The sequence below is a fragment of the Eptatretus burgeri genome, chromosome 7 (assembly GCF_056783735.1).
Source record: "Eptatretus burgeri isolate ZD-2024b chromosome 7, Ebu_testis_v1, whole genome shotgun sequence".
NCBI classification, from domain to species: Eukaryota; Metazoa; Chordata; class Myxini; order Myxiniformes; family Myxinidae; genus Eptatretus; species Eptatretus burgeri.
The window spans coordinates 78,404,874-78,423,831 of NC_140967.1; the positions used below are offsets into that span (position 1 = coordinate 78,404,874).

Here is an 18,958-nt window from a genome sequence, read left to right on the forward strand (position 1 = left end):
GCACGGATAGCGTACTGAGGAGTTGTACCATGCAACAGGTCGACTCTGGACACGAACCGCTTAAGCGGCTCGTTCCGTGCTGCAGGGATAACCGAGCAGAGTTATCGTCAACCTTGATGGTTCAGATTATTTACCGGGCGTTTTAAACCCACTACCAATCCCTTATGTGATGCAAGATGGAGGTTCAATAAAAGGAAAAGACGAAGCAAAACGGGGAACAATTGGACAAGCACATTTATTCATGGAAGCACGGAAGGCACGTATATTACAGTGAAACAAAGGAACAAAAGCAATACACGTATACATTTATGCAAAGAAAAACACAAGCAAAGAATCAACGCAGATCTACAACCGAATAAGGCAATTCACAGGGCAACACTTAAAACAGTTCTACTTCTCAAGACTGGCGCCACCCACAGACATTTACACAAAACCCCAAAAGAAAAGGAAGTCGCGACTTCCCTGAGCGTGTCGTCCAGCCCTTGGCGACCGCAACTCCGAGTCCCTCCGGCGTGGTCCACTGGGCTCGTTCCTCGCGCCTGCACGTGTCGTCTTCCCGACAGCTCGGACGGGGTTTTTGGGGGAATGGGCCGGGTTTTCGCCGCTATCTCGTTGCGGACGGGGGGGGGGGGGAATGGCAGGCGCTCTGTCCCACTAGCGGGGTCTCGGGACTGCGCCGACTCCAAACGACCCTCCGACCAGGAACAATCACCAGGGACTAGGTTCGATGACCCATGGCAATTTGACGACCTGCGCCAATTCAATGACCTTCACCCGACCACGACCAGACCCGAACGAACGAACGAACGAACAGAACCTCAACCTCTTCCTCCGAACGAACGAAGCATAAGCAGGGACTCTCCAACAACTCTCGACAATTCTCATTCAGGGACAACCGAACCGACAACCCTCCACGTCCACGCCTTTTGTAGGGTCGGGCTCCGCCCCGCCCCGTTCTTGGCTCCTCCTTTCTTCGAGACGCTTCCAGAAAATTCCTCGAAGGGGGGCGTTCCTCTCCCCCGGCCACGTCACACAGCGCATCCGCCAATCGGGAGAGGACGCGCCACACCCTCCCCCTTTCTCACCAAGCACGGGGAAAAATGGCGGGAAAACCCCACAGGCGTTGTTGGTTTTCTTCTCCACGCGCCGTACGACAATGGAAGGAAGATTCGGGTAGGAGATATTTGCACGGGCGTTTTGGGCGGGAGATCTTGGGAGGTATTTGGGCGGGAGATGCCCCTTCGCATCCTTGTTGCTGCTGCCACTCTGCTCCTTTCATCCGTCCCACAGAGATCGTGACTGCACGGTGCTCGTTGAATGGCAAGTGGTGAAGATGGTGGTAGCGTAGTTGTGGAAGGTGGCGTCGTGGTGTGAATGGCGTGATTGTTGGCGTCGTGTCGTGAATGGCGTGATCGTTGAGATGTTGGTTGTGGTGGTGTTCGTCATTGTTCTTGCACCAAAATAACGACAGCAAAAGAAAAACGGCTAACTGAAGAATCGCAGCCCGAATGGATCACATATATTCCCTCTCTACAACGGGTTGGGCTAACTACACATGGACTTATCGATATATCTCACCTGAGGACCCTTTATGGTGTATTGCGAATTTCCACAACTGTAACACTATTAATCGGACAAGTGGTCTCCAAGTTATGGCCATTTATTTACCAAACCAATGACAGGACATGGAGCTATGACGTCACGATTGACGTCACAATTCTTCTTTTTTTTCCGCACATACGGGCACGCACGCACTTGTATGTATGTATATGTATATGTATATGTGTATATATATATATACATTTTATTTTTTTTTGAAGTACTTGACAAAGAAAGTGTTGTAAAACCATGCATGCACACATAGAGCTGCTGCCTTTGTCCTCTCAGGGTTAGTGTTACGAGAACGGGAGCCTACCAGGAAAGCTGTCTTTCGCTGTGAATCAGCCCTATACTTGGCACAAGAGGCTGCTTTCTTTCTTTCTTTGTTTTAATATCATTGTTTATTCTGAGCCCTTTTCCTTCATAAGTTATGCATGTTGTAGATCATAGTAATCCATGAGGCCTTCCAACGCACTGAAGATTTTTCAGCAGAGCTTCTCAGTCTGCATACATATATGGTGTCGAACTGCATGTGGTGTATTATTATTTTATTTTTCTTATTAAAGAAAGTCACTTCCGTTGGGATCATTGTAATCACTTCAAGCACTACATCTGGAGTACTACCGTGCATGATAATCAAGTGGACGGGATTTTTTTTTTTGAAGAATGTTTTATCTGATTTATTCAAGGCAAAAAATGTTGGGTTTTTTTTTTTATTTTTTATTTTTTTTTTTTTAGCCCTGCATTTTTCCTCAAATCTTGTTTGTTGATTTAATGATGCAAATTTCACATAGTAAGCATCTTCAGACTTGGCTGACAATCAGTGCCGAGATGTTGACAACCAATCCTCCTAACCCTAACAGCAGGAGGAATCTAAATGCAATGTCCCAAGGATAGTTATACCATCATCTGAAACGCCTCAACTATGCGAGTCGTGCTCCAAACCAACAATGGCAATTGTCTTTGTCATTTGGTTGAAAATGAATCCAACCACATCAGGGTTAATTGGTGCTTGTTTGAAGATTTCTGATTTCTCAGTTATCAGATAAGTGCCCTGTGCAATATTTTACAAGTTTGTGTTCAGTATATCCACCAAGAAGGGACTATGGTGTTACTTTGCTCTGACGAGCAGCACCAACCACATTTCAACTATTTCAAATGGACAATTTGATGAAGCCATTTTCTTTGGCTTTTGTGCTTAAAAAAAAAGATATACTTTTTTTTTTATTGATTATTAATTTTTTTTCCCCTCTCCCTTTTCATGTCCCACCATGGTATCTTCCGGCTGCAGTGCTCGTGTGCGTTCAGGCAAACAAGGACGTGCATGGAGGTACAATCAATTTCAAAGCTTTCAAAGTGGCAAAATACCTGCGAGATTTGGGCTACTGACCACAGTCTACTCTTCTCCCCCATCCCTCTCTTCCACCTGGCTTGACTTTATTACTCCAGCTTGTTAATGTTATGCAAAAAAAAAAATCCATTCTTTGGTGTGAAATTCAGAAAACTCCATGTTTTGCTGAAACTTCCTTATTCGGTTTTTATTCTGCAATGTATCATCTGTCCCCCATCACCATTCTATTCTTATCACTCAACTTTCCATGAATCTGCCCAATTTCCTCTCACCATTCATGTCATTCCCATGTGTAGACTGTGCCACCACCATCACCATTTCACCTCTGCTCAGTGACGAGTTGAAGTTGCTGTACACTTTCCAAGTTTGTAATTTTCATTGCTGCAAGTTGTTCCATTTGTAATGATGCGTCGCTTTGTCGGGATCCTGACAATGCCATGACATTCTCGAGGAGAGGACTTGCTTACCAGGAGGTGTTTTCTGCAATTGTTTGTTTGTTGGTTTTTTTTTTTGCATCTGATTATCCAAATAAATTGCACCAACTTTCACAACTATAGCTTTATGGTTGATTAACTTGCTGTGCCAGGACGTTTTGCAGGGTGGTGTTTAAATGGCAATTGTGCATTGACACGATTGGTCTCCATGAAATTTTCAGCATTATCTGCTGGCTTTGAAGATGTAAAAAACAATTGAAAAAAAGAAAAGAGAATTTGTTCATATGTCAAAATGTCCAAATTTTCCATTTGGTTGGTCCAGTGATGCTAAATAAATGGCCAGTGTGTTTTTGGGTGTTGACCAGTTGATAGCTCGCACCCATTATTTGTTTGTAAAAGACCACTTGATTTTTGGAATGGTTTGTCACGCATTTCGTTCCAAATCGGTATTTGGAACGTTTTCATGGGTTGGTGATGGAGCCGTTTCAAGGTGCTTGTCCGAGCAGCCATCTTCCCTGCATCACCTATAACATCTGCTGCTAGACTAAACTTTTTTTATTTTTTGATCTCCAACCTGCCAAAATGATTTGCCTTGCTTGATCTTGCTGTTGCTGCTTGTCTGTTGGAATTTTGGACGACGGAAAGCTAGTTGAAGTTGTTGCCCAAATTGTGCAAGTTTTCCCCTTTATCCTACATCCCTTTGTAACATGAAACCTGCATTCCAAATTTCTGGACCAATTGTAGCTCTTCTGTTCATCGTCGGTCATCCAGAGCACTTGCAGCAAGTTGGTTTCTTCATGGTCCTGTGTCTAACTCGGCAAGTTGAACTTTCCAAAAGTTAGAACTTGTTTGGAACTAATGGCATTATTTTAATTCCAACTTTGAATTTTTCTGTTATTAATGATTTTCAGCCATTGGTTGTTGGGGGTGTAATGCAAAGGCAACAAGCTGTTGCAAAAGCTGCACAAATGCTCATATTGGGTAGTCATGGATTGGGTGCTTGGTTTGGATTCCTTCCCTTCCTCCCTTTCTCTTGCAGCTGAACAGCTGTAGTGATTGCTTTGTTTATTACCATTTGTATGTTTGTGCTGAGGACAAGACAATAAATGCTTGTTCCAAAATGGCTTAAGCAATTTGTGCATTAATTTGAGGCACTGACCTAATTGAATTGTTCCATCCACTGCTGTATGAATTTGTTCCAAATTCATTGAGCCTTGCTGATACCTCAGTTTTACACCATTATGGATTAGTTGAGTATCAAGCTGATCCAGGTTTTGTTGTGAAGAGCAGCATGTGGGGTTTTTTTGGAGATTTGGATAATCTTTTTCCAATGAAGACTTCCGGTCCTGTTTAGCTGTTATCCATCTTACGACCTTATGTGTTGTTGGGGTGCTTGGTGATAGTCTTCCACCAATATCTATATTGTTGCCAGTTTCATTTCCATTCGATCAATGCTCGCAGATTGGTATACACAGCTTAAAGAGTAGGTTGCAGGTCACCAAACATGTTCTGAAAATTTATCAATATGATTATATGTGCATTAAATAGTTCGATGCAAACTATTGGGAAAATTAATGAAATTTAACTCCGAAGTTGTTATTTCTCAAGGCTGTTGAAAAAAAAAAAATAAAAAAAACCCGTGTGCCCATATATGGATAGTGACGTCACGTTCTCCAAAACAAAGTGGACGCTCACTCGCTCATTGAAGAAGTGTCCAGTTGAGCGGGCCGTTCTTTCGCTTTTTTTTGAGCTTACAACTGTCTATTATCCTTTTTATTTTGAATTATTGTAGAACAAAGTTATTTGATATTTGTACATCATGCCTCGTACGTGTGTCGTCATGTTTTGCGAAAATGGCTGGAAAACGGGTAATCGCTCCCACCGATTCCATAAGGAATCAAACATTCGCTGGCAGTGGATAAGATTTGTACAAACAAAACGGGCGAATTTTCCCCCAAAGAAAACAGGTAAAGAGGACCTGTTGGATAGACTTGTCATTTGTGGTGACCATTTCACAGCCGAGGATTACGAAGGCAACGCAATGAGTGAGCTCGGTTTCAAAACAACTGCTCAAGTGAGACTGAAGCGTGACGCTGTGCCCACTATTCAGCCTTCTCAGCTGGCTCCTGCTTCATCTTCTCACACTGTCACCTATGATTATTCGCAATTTAGTTTTAATGGCCAATTATTCAATTAGCGCCAACGTATTTTGCCTTTTTGCAAGGAAAAACACAGAGAAGAGAAAAAAAAAACTTTCAACAACCACTCAGTCTGTTCCTTTGCTCTTGTAAACGACGACTGGGGACGTTGTGTTTATCTATAAATGTGCATAAGAAATCGAGAAATTATTAAAATGCACTATCCAGAAGTCCATACATTGTGACCCGTAATGGGGAACGTGGCTGAGAATCTCTTCACCATCGGCCATCCCGACGCAGCAGCGTGTCCTGTCATTGGTTGGTAAATAAATGGCCATAACTTGGGAACCACTTGTCTGATTAATATCAAACCTTGAAAAGACATCCACAGGGCCCCAGCAATATACCTGGCAAGTTTCAATGAGATCGGACCAGTGGTTGTTGAGAAACAGCAGTCACACACACAGATTGCTGGAGTTGTAGATAGATATGCCACAACAGTCTCTTGAAAGTTGGGGTTTGTTCTCACTGTTCACTTTCACTGGGGTCAAGCTCAGCTGTCAGAAAGACTTCAACACCAAGGCTTGAGGGTTGGTGGTGGTCGTATGGCAGCTTAGCTACCGGGTAGCAATCATTTCATGAAGCACGACTGTGTTGCTGATGCAGTGCTCCTCTACCAGTACAGACACTGGAACTGGTACTCATTTCGCCAACCTCGGAAGGATGACAGGCTGAGTCAACCCCCAGTACACACACTGGAACTGGTACTCATTTCACCAACCTCAAAAGGATGACAGGCTGAGTCAACCCCCTGGTGTATTGATTCAGCGGCCGACGGGCTTGAACTCAGGACCCAAGGATCCCTGTAGGATCCCAAGCCACCACCTGAACCACTGAGCCAACACCAGGCTACTAGAGTGTTTAAAAAAAAAAAATATATATATATATATATATATATATATATATATATATATATATATATATATATATATATATATATATAGTCACAGACAAATCAAACTTTACATTATTTTATGCATTGAACAAGAAAATGAAAATCTACAAACCAATCTGTCTGGTGGAGTCTGTCAGTGTGAACTGCCGGACAGTTAGTCCTGCCACTTGTACACGAAATAGGCCGTTTTCTGGCACTTGTACACGAAATAGGTACACTTGTACTAACAGCCATTTGGCCCATCATGCCTGCACCACACCAATGCCAGATTTCATCAGTCCAAATCCCCTTCCCTTCGTGTGCAGCCTTTTGGCTGTTGCACTGGTACTCATTTTGCCAACTTCAGAAGGATGACAGGCTGAGTCAACCCCCTGGTAATTGAGCTTGAACTCAGGACTATAGGATCCCAAGCCACCACCCCAACCGCCAAGCCAACACCAGGTTATGTTGAGTTCTCCAACCTTTTAATTGAACAATGAATGACTCAATGTAACACACAATCAAATGTGCTTCTGCTTAGCTTTCTCAAAAGTGAAGAAAATGATTAAGCCTTCCCCCTCACCTTTATCAACCCAAAAGAGGATGTAAGCAAAGCCATGTCCTAGAAACTCAAATTTGACTTTCAACCTGTGATGCATTAAATCAAAGCTTGGCATTACTTGGAGGATGGAGGTGTGTGTGTGTGTGTGTTTGATGGGAACTTGTATGGTGTAATACAAACATGATTAGTAATGACCTGAACCAATGGAACAAAGTGGTGAGGATGAATATGATGCAACAATGGAAAGCCAAAATGGGTAATATGTTTATATTCAGTTTCCCCTTTTCATATGGCAAATCCAGAACCTCCTCTCTGAGCGATGTAACGATCCACGGTATGCCCTGCTTCCAGAAATCTGTCTTCTGGCTTAAGTTGCAGTCACACCCAAAGGGGAACATGGCCAACCTTCAGCCCATGTTTGGCAATGGCAGATCGAGGAAAGTTGCATTTGAAGGCCTTGTGATATGGTGGTTTATGGCTCTTCCCATCTCCAACATATTCTGCCCCACAACTGCAGGGAGCCATGTATACCACCCCTGCTCACTCATTCCTGGACAGCTTGGCCTTTACCTTCATCAGTGCCTGCCTGATCTTAGGGTCTTGAGTTCAAGCCCCTGTTGTGCTGTTGAATTCACACCAGGTAGGTTTGATTCAGCTTATCCTTCTGAGGTCAGCAAAATGAGTACCAGTGTGCTGGCAACGGGGACAATGTATCAGCAGCACAGTTTGGGCCACATACATTTTTGAAATATCATGCTGTATATTATTTTTGGCCCTATCTCAATGAAGAATCACTAAAAAAACAAATAATTCTTGTATTCAGATCTTCAACAAAATCGAATCAATTTGTCGTGATCACACCCAACCGCTCCACAAAGTTTCATCCGAATCCATCCACAACTTTTTGAGATGCCCTGCACACAGACAAACAAACGGACAGAGAGGGGTGAAAACATAACCTCCTTCACCTTTGGTAGCAGAGGTAATAAGTGCATGCCTCTTGGTAAATGTAGGTTTGAAATTTATTCTCACCTGCTGATTTCAACACTGCACACCTGGCACAAAAGGCAGAATGCAAAAACCTTTTGGTTGTTGCTGTGATGCAGTCATGTTTTTGAGATAACAATGCCAGGGTCATCATTGAAGATATTTTTACCCCTCTCCTCATGTTCAATTTGTGATGGTAAATTATGTGCTGTTTTTCGGAGGGTGTGTATCGGCTCGTACGAGGTGGCAACAGTCGAAATCCAGGTAATGGTCAGTTTCAACTGTTGACATGGAATCAAACTGCCTGGCAGCACATGCTGCATGGTGGAAGGGGGGGGGTGTGTGTGTGTGTGTGTGTGTGTGTGTGTGTGTGTGTGTGTGTGTGTGTGTGTGTGTGTGTGTGTGTGTGTGTGTGTGTGTGTGTCGAGGAGGGGAGGATGACTGCTTGATATGGATGAATGACCACTTTTCCTTGCTGCTCAGAATCATCAAGATAGGGCAGCGACAGTCAGTGCCGATCGGTCCTAACGGACCGGGTCATTGTCTCTTTCTCTCTCAAATGTCTTGCATCACATTGTTTGACATTCCGGTCGTCTCCAGACGGTTTGTTATAACCCATCTCACATTGCTTGCCAAGCCAGCGTGGTCATATTAAATAAACACCGTCTGTAGTATAAAACAATGTCCGAATTTGACAAATGAACACTTTTTTTTTTAGCTGTCGGAACGGCTGTTAAGGTCAATCCCACATTTTAAAATTTGAAATTCAGCTCACGTGAAGAGATTCTAGAGGTCTTGACCGGTGTTTTGCTTCTTGCTCCGCTCATTGATCAAACGGCTCCCAAGCACAAGACCAATTCCGGAGATTTGTCGACTGCCAAAAGGCAGAAGAAAGCAATGAGCCTGAGCAACAAAGTGGAGCTGCTAGAACGGCTTTGGAGAGGAGAGATTGTGGTGTCTGGGCAGACTGTAAGGAATAAACAAATCCACCGTTAGCGACATGTAGAATAATGAGATGGTGATCCAAGAAAGTGTTGCAGCAAGTGTTGTACCAAGCACCAAAGTGGTCACCTAGGTCTGGGATGTTCATCTAGAAAGGCTCCCAATGTATGGGTAGAGGACAACATGCAGAAAAACATACCTTGAAATGGACCTCTCATTCACGCAAAGGTGATACGTATGTCTGTACACACATCTGGTTGACGTGGGTGGTACAACCATGAGTGATTCCAGTACGAGTGATGCGGGTACGAGCAGCCCCAGTGCATTCCGAGTGAGCAGGGGATGGCTTGACCGCATCAAGAAGCGCTACGCTCTCAACATCAAAATGACAGTGAACGTGCTTCAGTGGGCAACGAGGCAGCCAAAACATTCCCTGCTCAACTTGCGCAGCTCATCGAGGAGTTGGGGTACTTGCCAGAGCTGGTGTTGCACGCTGATGAGACCGGCTTCTTTTGGAAAAACATGCCAATGTAAACTTTTATCTCGAAGTGCAAGGGGACAGCATCGGGGTTCAAGGCCGTTTGGTCCGGGTATCTCTTCTCCTCTATGCAACTGTAAAAGGGGACTGTATGACAAAGCTCATGATGTTGTACCGTTCCCTGAACCTGTGTGCTCTCAAGGGCAAGACCAAACACATGCTGCCCGTGTTTTGGAGAGCCAACAGGAAGGCGTGGTTAACGGCAGCAATTTTCATGGACTGGTTCCATCCCTCAGGTGGAGAGGTACCTGGCGGAAAAAGAACATTGCGTTCAAGGTACTCCTGCTCGTCGATAATGCTCCTGGCCACCCTGGGGACCTGATATGAAGGTGCCTCACCCGAAGATCGACAGCTGATGGCACAACCTGTGGGCACAGGCGGTGAAGAACTTTATAGGCTTTCCTGACAACATGGAGGAGAGGCATGAAATTGCCGGGTTGGCACGATAGGTGGGAGAGGAAGGCTTTGACGACATGTAGCCTGAGCATGTAGTGTAGTACATGTATGACATGTAGCCTGAGGAGTTGGATGGTCTTATCACCTCACATTAGGAGGAGCTCACCGAGGAGGAGTTGGACACCATTACCACGGTTTTCTGAGGAGGAGGAGGGCAGTGATGAGGAAGAGGTGTCAAGGTCAAACCTCAATGTCAAGTTCCTGGGTGAGATGCAGCCTGTCAGTAAGTGACCGCATGTCCTGCAGAAAGATGCCGATCCGGTCATGCAGCATTACCTCAAGTTCAAGAGGGGATTGGATGATGTGATGCTCCCATACAAGGAGCTACATCAAAACTGCGGCAATCAGCTCTCTATCATGCATTTTTTTTCACCCTGGTCCCTCCACCTCAGGAGCATCAGCACTCTATCCTGCCCTCCTCCTCCAGCACCCTCACCTACGAGGGTGAGTCGACAAGTATCCGCAATGATTTATTAAACACTCTGTTGCGTTGACTATATTGCTGATTGTATTTGCAGGTACAAGAACCAACTGTCTGCACCATTGTGAAGCAGTTCCAACCTTGAGCAGTCAATAATTGTTGTAAGGGAGTTAACATGGCCGCTCCGCTGTCCATTTGCACCTCCAGAAGAGCAGTGTGCAGTGATATGATTTTTGTGGGCCGAAGGTGTACCATGGGCAGAAATCCATCACAGACTTTCAGCACAATATGGGAACAGTGCTTTACCCCAGCGGAGTTTGTATGATTGGATTACCATATTCAAAAACAGTCGCACAAGAGTCACTGATGATGAACGATCTGGACAACCCATCCACGTCCACAACAGAAGAAAACATTGAAGGAGTCCGCGTCATGATGCTGGATAACCGACGGTTGATTATTGACGAAGTGGCACAACATCTGAACATCAGTCATGGTTCTGCGTATGAAATCATCAACAACCGACTTGGCTTTCATAAAGTTTCTGTAAAATTGGTTCCAAAACAACTCACAGAAGAGCACAAGCACAACCGTGTGACAATCTGCCAAAGCCTTTTAAACCGCTTTTGTCATGAAGGGAATGCTTTGTGAGATGCATCGTCACTGAAGATGAGACGTGGATCCACCATTACGAGCCAGAGAACAAAGGCCAGAGTATGGAGTTGAAACATCCGAGATCACCAATCAAACAGACGTTCGAAAGTCGAGCATCGGCCGGAAAAGTGATGTTCACACTTTTCTGGGACTCACAAGGCCCAATTTTGGAACACCTTCAAGAAGGGGGCACAACGGTAAACAGTGTCCATTATTGTGAAATGCTCTGGGACCAGTTGAAACCAGCTATTCGATGGAAACGCCGAGGGCTACTGTCAAAAAGCGTTGCATTGTTGCATGACAATGCCCGTCCACACACTGCCACCCATCCTGTGGAAACCTTCCGGCAAATCAACTTTGAGATGTACAGTCTCCGCACAGTCCTGACCTATCCCCTTCGGACTTTCACCTGTTTGGTTCACTCAAAGACATGTTAAGAGGCAACGACTTTGCATACAGAAGCTTATGAACAGATGGATTAAGTGTGTTGAAAAGGAGGGGGGCTATGTGGGAAAATAGGACCGCCTGTCCTGAAGCTCACCTGGATCAGGAGGAAGTCACTCAAATCCCCTGCAGACCCCCATTAGACCCTGAATGTACCAAACTTTGGTACATCAAGGGTGATGAAGGTTGTGGTCACGTTTCATTTAAATTCTGTGTGTAGTTCGGAGAAGAGAGCAAATACCGATTTGGGGGGATCAGAAGCCCCCCCCCCGACCCAGACTCCCTTAATGAGTGCAGATTTTGATGGAGTCAATACACCTTCATTCGGCATCACATATGAAGCTTGTGGCCAAGTTCCATCAAAACCGTGTTTGGTTCAAGTGATAATGACTGAAGTGTTTATGGACTGACTGGCACACTCACTCACCTTCAGACACTGCTCGATCACATAAGCTCACCTGACTAAAATCCAGGTGAGCTAAAATGATGCTCTTGTACATGCTCAATTATAGTTATATTGTTTACATAAAAATATATTGCGGATACTTTTTGACTCGCCCTTGCACATTCCTTTTGGTGCATGACTCATCAGCAAACTCACCTGCGTCCTCATCAGAGGAGTTCGAAGAGTTCACTGGATTTTAATTCATCATCATCATTTGAAAAGTTGCGTGTGTTTATGTAGATAAAAATTTGAAACGGTACCTGCTGGTTTTTTTTTGCTTTTACAGAATGGTTGGTTAAGCACTTAAAAAAAAAATAATAATAATCACATTCCTTCAATAAACATTGGAAATGGTACCTGGTATATACAGTGATGAGCCAAAACATTACGACCACCTGCCTAATACGCTGTTGGTCCTCCGTGTGCCGCCAAAACAGCTCTGAACCGCTGAGGCATGGACTCGACAAGACCCCTGAAGGTGTCCTGTGGTATCTGGCACCAAAACATTAGCAGCAGATCCTTCAAGTCTTGCAAGTTGCGAGGTGGAGCCGCCGTGGATCGGACTTGTCGGTCCAGCACATCCCACAGATGCTCAATCGGATTGAAATCTGGAGAATTTGGAGGCCAGGACAACACCGTGAACACTTCATCATGTTCCTCAAACCATTCCCGAACAATGTGCGCAGTGTGGCAGGGCACATTATCCTGTTGAAAGAGGCCACTGCCATCAGGGAATACCATTGCCATGAAGGGGTGTACCTGGTCTGCAACGATGTTTAGGTAGGTGACACGTGTCAAATTGACGTCCACATGAATGGCCGGACTCAGGGTTTCCCAGCAGAACATTGCCCAGAGCATCACACTCCCTCCACCGACTCGTCGTCATCCTGGTGCCATCACTTCCCCAGGTAAACGGCGCACACGTACACGGCCATCCACGTTATCTAAAAAGAAAACGGGACTCATCGGACAAGGCGACCTTCTTCCATTACTCCAAGGTCCAGTTCCAACGCTCGGGTGCACATTGTAGGTGCTTCCAATGGTGGACAGGGGTCATCATGGGCACTCTGACCGGTCTGTGGCTCCACAGCCCCATCCGCAGCAGGATGCGATGCACTGTGGATTGTGACACATTCCTCCCGTGACTTGTGCCACAGTGGACCTTCTGTCGGTTCGGACCAGAAGGGATAGCCTTCGTTGCCCTCATGCATCGAAGAGCCTTGGGTGCCCAACAACCTGTCGCTGGTTTGTGGTTTGTCCCTCCTCGGACCACTGTCGGTAGGTACTCACCACTGCTGGCCGGGAGCACTCCACAAGCCTTGCCGTTTCAGGGATGCTCTGACCCAGTCGTCTGACCATAACAATTTGGCCCTTCTCAAATTCGCTCAGGTCTTTACTCCTGCATCCAACACATCAAGTTCAAGAACCGACTGTTCACTTGCTGCCTAATATATCCCATTCCTTGGCAGGTGCCATTGTAACAAGATCATCAACGTGAGTCACTTCACCTGTCAGTGGTCATTATGTTTTGGCTCATCAGTGTGAAAATATATATATATTTTTTTTAAATATTTGTTGGCATTGTTTATGAAACTAAAATCATGTGCAGATTTTAAACTTTTAAAAATTTCACCTATAAATCAGGAACTGCTGGGAACCTATCCCCCTTTTTATCCATTGAAACAATCCCTGAAATTTGCGGTGTCGACATTTACGGATCAGCCATTCGTGGTATTTTTCATGAATCGGAAACCACCAGGAACATATCCCCTTTTTTTACCGCTGAAGGAGGGGGTGTTGCATTTAGGTCCATTCGTTACTTGCAAAATTGAAGATTTTTCAAGTATGTATATTGTTTCGTCGATCTTATTATTCTGTCTGTCTCAATCGCCTACAGGTCACACTTTTAAACCGATCTTCATGAAACTTCACCACATGGTAAAGTTTGTCATTGGCAAGAAGCCTATTGTTTTTTTAGGTCAAAAGGTCAACATCGGCCAAAGGCCAACAACCTAGGTTCCCATCGTAAACAGCCTTTTTGGTTGTTGGTTGCATCATTGATTTGGGGCGCGGCTAGCCTCGAACTCAGGACCCGAGGATCCCAAGCCAACGCCAGGCGACAACTTAGGTGAGATTTCTAAAGTCCTCAATTTTCATCCGATTGACTTTAAATTTTAAGAGGATTTATATTTCAGGTCACTGAATTCAACCACCAATTATTTTCGAGGTCAACATGGACCAAAAGGACAACATAGGCTGAATTTCTAAAATTGTAAATTTTCATTCAATTTACTTGAAATTTGAAGAGGAGTTGCACATTTGGATATTTAATTTAACCACCAATTATTTTTGAGGTTAAATTTGTTTCATGGATTTAACAAGCATCTTGCTCTGCACGACGTCGTCTTGTTTTCGTTTGTTGGTCGGGCACAGGACGTTCGTATTTTTCTCCACAACTGCTTGTCGGATTGAGATGATATTTTCACCATCTGTGCGACTTCTCGTGTAGAATGTTTTAATTTTAATTATGACGTCATAGGTCACTTGGTGTGGCAGCCATGTTGGAAAAACGGAAAAACTTTGGAGCTCTCTTTGAAACTGCACCCAAGGAAAAAATTTAAACTTGGCACGTAGCAAGTACTTTTCATGGGGAATGAGCGATTTTTTTTTAGGACGTCATAGGTGCCTTCATTATGACGTCATAATTGCATATGTAGAATGCTACATCTGATCGGTATGAAAATGTTTGAGGGTCATCTGGTAATAAAATGCTACACAGAAAAAATTGTCATCGTCACATGATGACAAGCCATATTTTTTTTTTTTAAAGACCGCCTGTGCATGAGGAACAAAAGGTTCACACATGTGACATCATAGGTCACATGGTTTTGCAGCCATATTGGATTTATCTTTAAACCCTTTCAAAAATCTTCTCCAGAATGGCGTAACAGATCAAGGGGAAACTTCACACAAATGTTCCCCAAGCCATGAGTACAATTTTGTTCAGGAATAATTGATAGGTCACATGGTTTGGCAGCCATATTGGAATGTAGAAAAATATTAAATAATGTTTTCTCTGGAACCGCTTCATCAATCGGCATGAAATTTCACATTTATGATCAAGTAGCGATGCAGAATATCTATATATTACTAAAACTCTCACCTTGTATGTATGTATGTATGTATGCATGTTCCCAGAATACAGCCAAAACGGTACACGATCACGCAAAATTTTTAGTGCCACCTTACTCGCCATTCTGGAGTGTGCGGTATCAAGTTTCGTTCAAATCGGGTAACGAAAAAATTATTAAAAAATCAATTCCCGATTCAGTCAAGTACTCTTCGGGATTATTTGGTCAATGCAAACAACCTCAGCGGTATAGTTCACTGGAGCTATCTTTTTTTTTTCTTGAAATGATTTTTTTCATCAACCACTGTCACAACGGGAACCCAACGGGTTTGCTTTGACAGGGAAAGGTTCTATGCCTGGTGTTGGCTTAACGGTTAGGGTGGTGGGCTTGAGATCCTAGGATCCTGAGTTCGAATCCCACTCTCTGTTGATGAATTAATACCAGGTGGGGTTGACTCTGCCTGTCATCCTTCCGAGGTCGGTAAAACGAGTACCAGCATGCTTGTATAATGTGTCGGAGTGGCGACCCGTCCAGGATTGTGCCCGATAGTCAAGGAGACTGCTTAGGCAGCACCAACGCTCTGCAGAGTATGGTCCCAATGGATGGATGGATGGATGGATGGAAAGGTTCTGCCCCATAAATCCCTCATTCTGCTGTGATAAAAAAGACAGTTTTGAATACATTTTAATTGAGAGTGAATTTTCTACTACAGAATGCAAGTGAGACTAAATGTCATTGTAAGAAAAATCTGTTAAATGTGCATTTCAGCATGACAAGTACCTTTGCCATAAAGTTTACATATCCACTATCAAAAGTGCATGATCACAAGCAAATTATTTGCCGTCTTAAGTCGAGATGAACCTAAAGCATCGTTCACCCTGAACGTGGAGAATTGGTCTGTAAACTTAACCATACCGGGTTGCAGAACTATTTACTAAAATCCCACACTATTATCGTGCGCCCATATGTGCATACGTATGCTGGTAACTTAAACTAGGCTGATCGTTTGGCAAAACCAGCAGAGCAGTTGATGTACTGGAGCCAGCTGTCTTACCGCGGTGAATACAAAAAAAAAAAATTCTGATTGAGCAATTTATCAAAGTCACAGGCATGCAACTTCAACCATTCGTATTCGACAAATGCCTCGAAGGCCATTCGTTTGCCCAAACCGAGTAAAAGCTGAACGCGAAAAATTTGATGATCCACGTGTGTGAAGTACTTACGCAGTAAATACCATTGGCTAAGTGGTAATAGTTGTACAGGACTTCCACAATCATCAAAGCGAAATAAGGAATTTGGTTTCGACCGTGTTGGTTATCAGGGCATGCGTGTAACGATACAATCTATCAAAGCTTTCTTTTTTCAAAGCACAACTTGCATAAAGACCGAATCTAAAGGTTCTCACCGCAGAACCATTATTTATATTCCGCGTTGTAGGATAATAGGCTGGTAGCCTAAAAGGGGTTAAAAAAAAACAAAACACAAAAACAACTATTATTATGAACAACAGATTCAAATCTTGAGCTCAATTTGTCCATTCGTGTTCAAATGATCGACTCACAAAACCGACACTGTAATTACTCAAAGCCAGAAAAGTAGATTTTTAAGTTGCACTCGCAATTTGGGGGCCAAATTTATTTGCAAGAAGAAACAGACGACGGCCACCTCTGCAATCTATAACTCAACGACAACGAAAACCTCCCACAATGCTTCGCTGCAATCGTGAATAAATCAACATTTACATGTGCACTTCAAAATCTGTTCATTTACAAAACCACTTTCCTCGCTCTATTATTGGAGTAAAATAATTTTTCACCTTTTCTAGTTTTGAATCGTCCTCGACCAAGGCCAACACCCCAAAGTGATTAATTTCGTGTGAATATATTTTTGGGCCTTGGGATGATGAGCAGTCACTATAACCTGACTTGCTACTTGGGCTGGTTACCAAATCTCATGTAATAAAGTATCCACAGGTTAGTATCAATAAGAAACTAATTTTAAAAGTAACCAGACCCCCCCCCCCCGAAATGTGACAGAAATATGAAAGCAAATCAAACTACGAGCAATCATAAATGCGAGAAAGCATGGGTAACAAAAGAGGCTGGAAAAAAAAAATTGCTGCAATTGTGATAAACAATTCACAGGGCCATGGGATTAGTTAAACAATTGACAGGAAGGTGGGGAGTGTGGGAGTGGGGGGGGGGCGTGGGGGGAAATGGAGATTCATACACTCAAAATGTGGTCACTCCTGGATGCTGCAACCACTCTGGCATTTTCATGCACTTCCACTGTGACACCAGATGCAGCAGGCAGCAGCTGACTCTTCTCTTCCTCAGTTATTTCTTCATCACCATCACTACTACCACCATGATCACTCCTCTCGCTCTCACTTTGAGATGCGTTTTGGTTGGAAGGTTGTGCATTTTCACCTTCCATCGCTCCAAAAGAAGCAGGATGTGGCAGGGGAGAACTGAGCAACGGCGTGCGCTCCGATACCGGAGTGTCGGCCTCAATGTCCGGTCGATACAAACCCCCATCGGAGCCGGATCCAGTTTCAGGGTCTGGACCACTGCCAACACGACGTTTGCACACTGGACAGATCTTGTGTTGTTGTGTCAACCATGGGTCAACGCATTTGCAGTGGAAAGCTGTGGAGGGTGAAAACAGACAAAAAACATGTAAATAACACTCCTGAAGGGTTGTGGCCTTGCATTTAATCACAGAATATTTGTCCATACAAAGTAATTAATGGAACTCGGTTTCCACATCCACTGCCGTTGTTAAAGCTTATGACAAACAAATCATTGTATTTTTCTTGCACCAGTAGCGCATATACGTTGGGAAGCTTACATTTTGAAAACTTTTCAACGGCGGGGGAGAGGGACCATGGAGAATGAGCCTTCAGCGATTAATTACTTTTCTTGTTACAACACATACAGTATGACAGTAGTAGACAGTAGCCAAACATAGCTCTGATCCATTAGCTCATACTCTTTTATAGAGGGTCGGTGATGCCAAGCAATTTATTGGCAAGGGTCGTACTGGGTGCTTTGCCATTGCCTTCGCAGCAATAATTAAGGCAGGACTTTGGAATGTGTTCAAGGTGCCGGCGATAGCTCGCCTACTCTTCATGAAGGACACTGTGGGATTTTTAACGTTCCCAACCAATATCGGCAGACGTGACGTCCGTTTAACATCCATCTGAGGAACGGCACACACATTCATGAATTACGCTGCTTATGAAAGACCGGAATGACAGTTTATAACTGGGTCGGGATTCGAACACGGGTAGGGGAGTATCCACGGAGGGTATCTGTGCATCCCCCCCCCCCCTCAAGGATTCTACCAAACCAACTTTTTCACTTCCTTTTATGGTCCTATTACACATTTGCGATGTTAACAAAAAAAAATTCCCAGCACTCTGGTGATGTTCAAGATGGTGACCAAAATGGGTAAAATCATAGAATACGGTATATAACATCTCCAAAATGTGGCAAGTTCGAAAAATAATCATTGGGATTTGGTTCCTGATCATTACATACTTGTTTCTGATAATTGGGCTTTGTTGCCATTTTGATATATATATATATATATATATATATATATATATATATATATATATATATATATATATATATATACATATATACATATATACATATATACATATATACATATATACATATATACATACATACATATACACACACACACACACACACACACACACACACACACACACACACACACACACACACACACACACACACACACACACACACACACACACACACACACACACACACACACACACACACACACACACACACACACATATACAAGCCGGTAGGCGACATGGGTGGTCGCTATATAATTGCATACTAGTCATAGAGTTTTTGACGGATCGGGCTGAAATTTTTTG

The 18,958-nt window shown here is 43.8% G+C and overlaps 2 protein-coding genes across 5 annotated transcripts in view; one reads left to right on the top strand and one right to left on the bottom strand.

Moving 5' to 3' along the window:
* LOC147023599 (profilin-1-like) overlaps positions 1 to 4,508 on the top strand; it is a 35,948-nt gene extending 31,440 nt beyond the window's left edge. The window contains exon 3 of the mRNA XM_085889145.1: positions 2,891 to 4,508. Coding sequence (XP_085745271.1) covers positions 2,891 to 2,988 — 98 coding nt within the window. The 3' untranslated portion in view covers positions 2,989 to 4,508. The remainder of the gene's footprint in view (positions 1 to 2,890) is intronic.
* An 11,196-nt stretch (positions 4,509 to 15,704) lies between these two features.
* LOC147023601 (E3 ubiquitin-protein ligase RNF13-like) overlaps positions 15,705 to 18,958 on the bottom strand; it is a 97,013-nt gene continuing 93,759 nt past the window's right edge. For all 4 annotated transcript variants that reach the window (XM_085889153.1, XM_085889155.1, XM_085889152.1 and 1 more), the window contains exon 10: positions 15,705 to 17,684. In XM_085889153.1, coding sequence (XP_085745279.1) covers positions 17,260 to 17,684 — 425 coding nt within the window. In that variant the 3' untranslated portion in view covers positions 15,705 to 17,259. The remainder of the gene's footprint in view (positions 17,685 to 18,958) is intronic.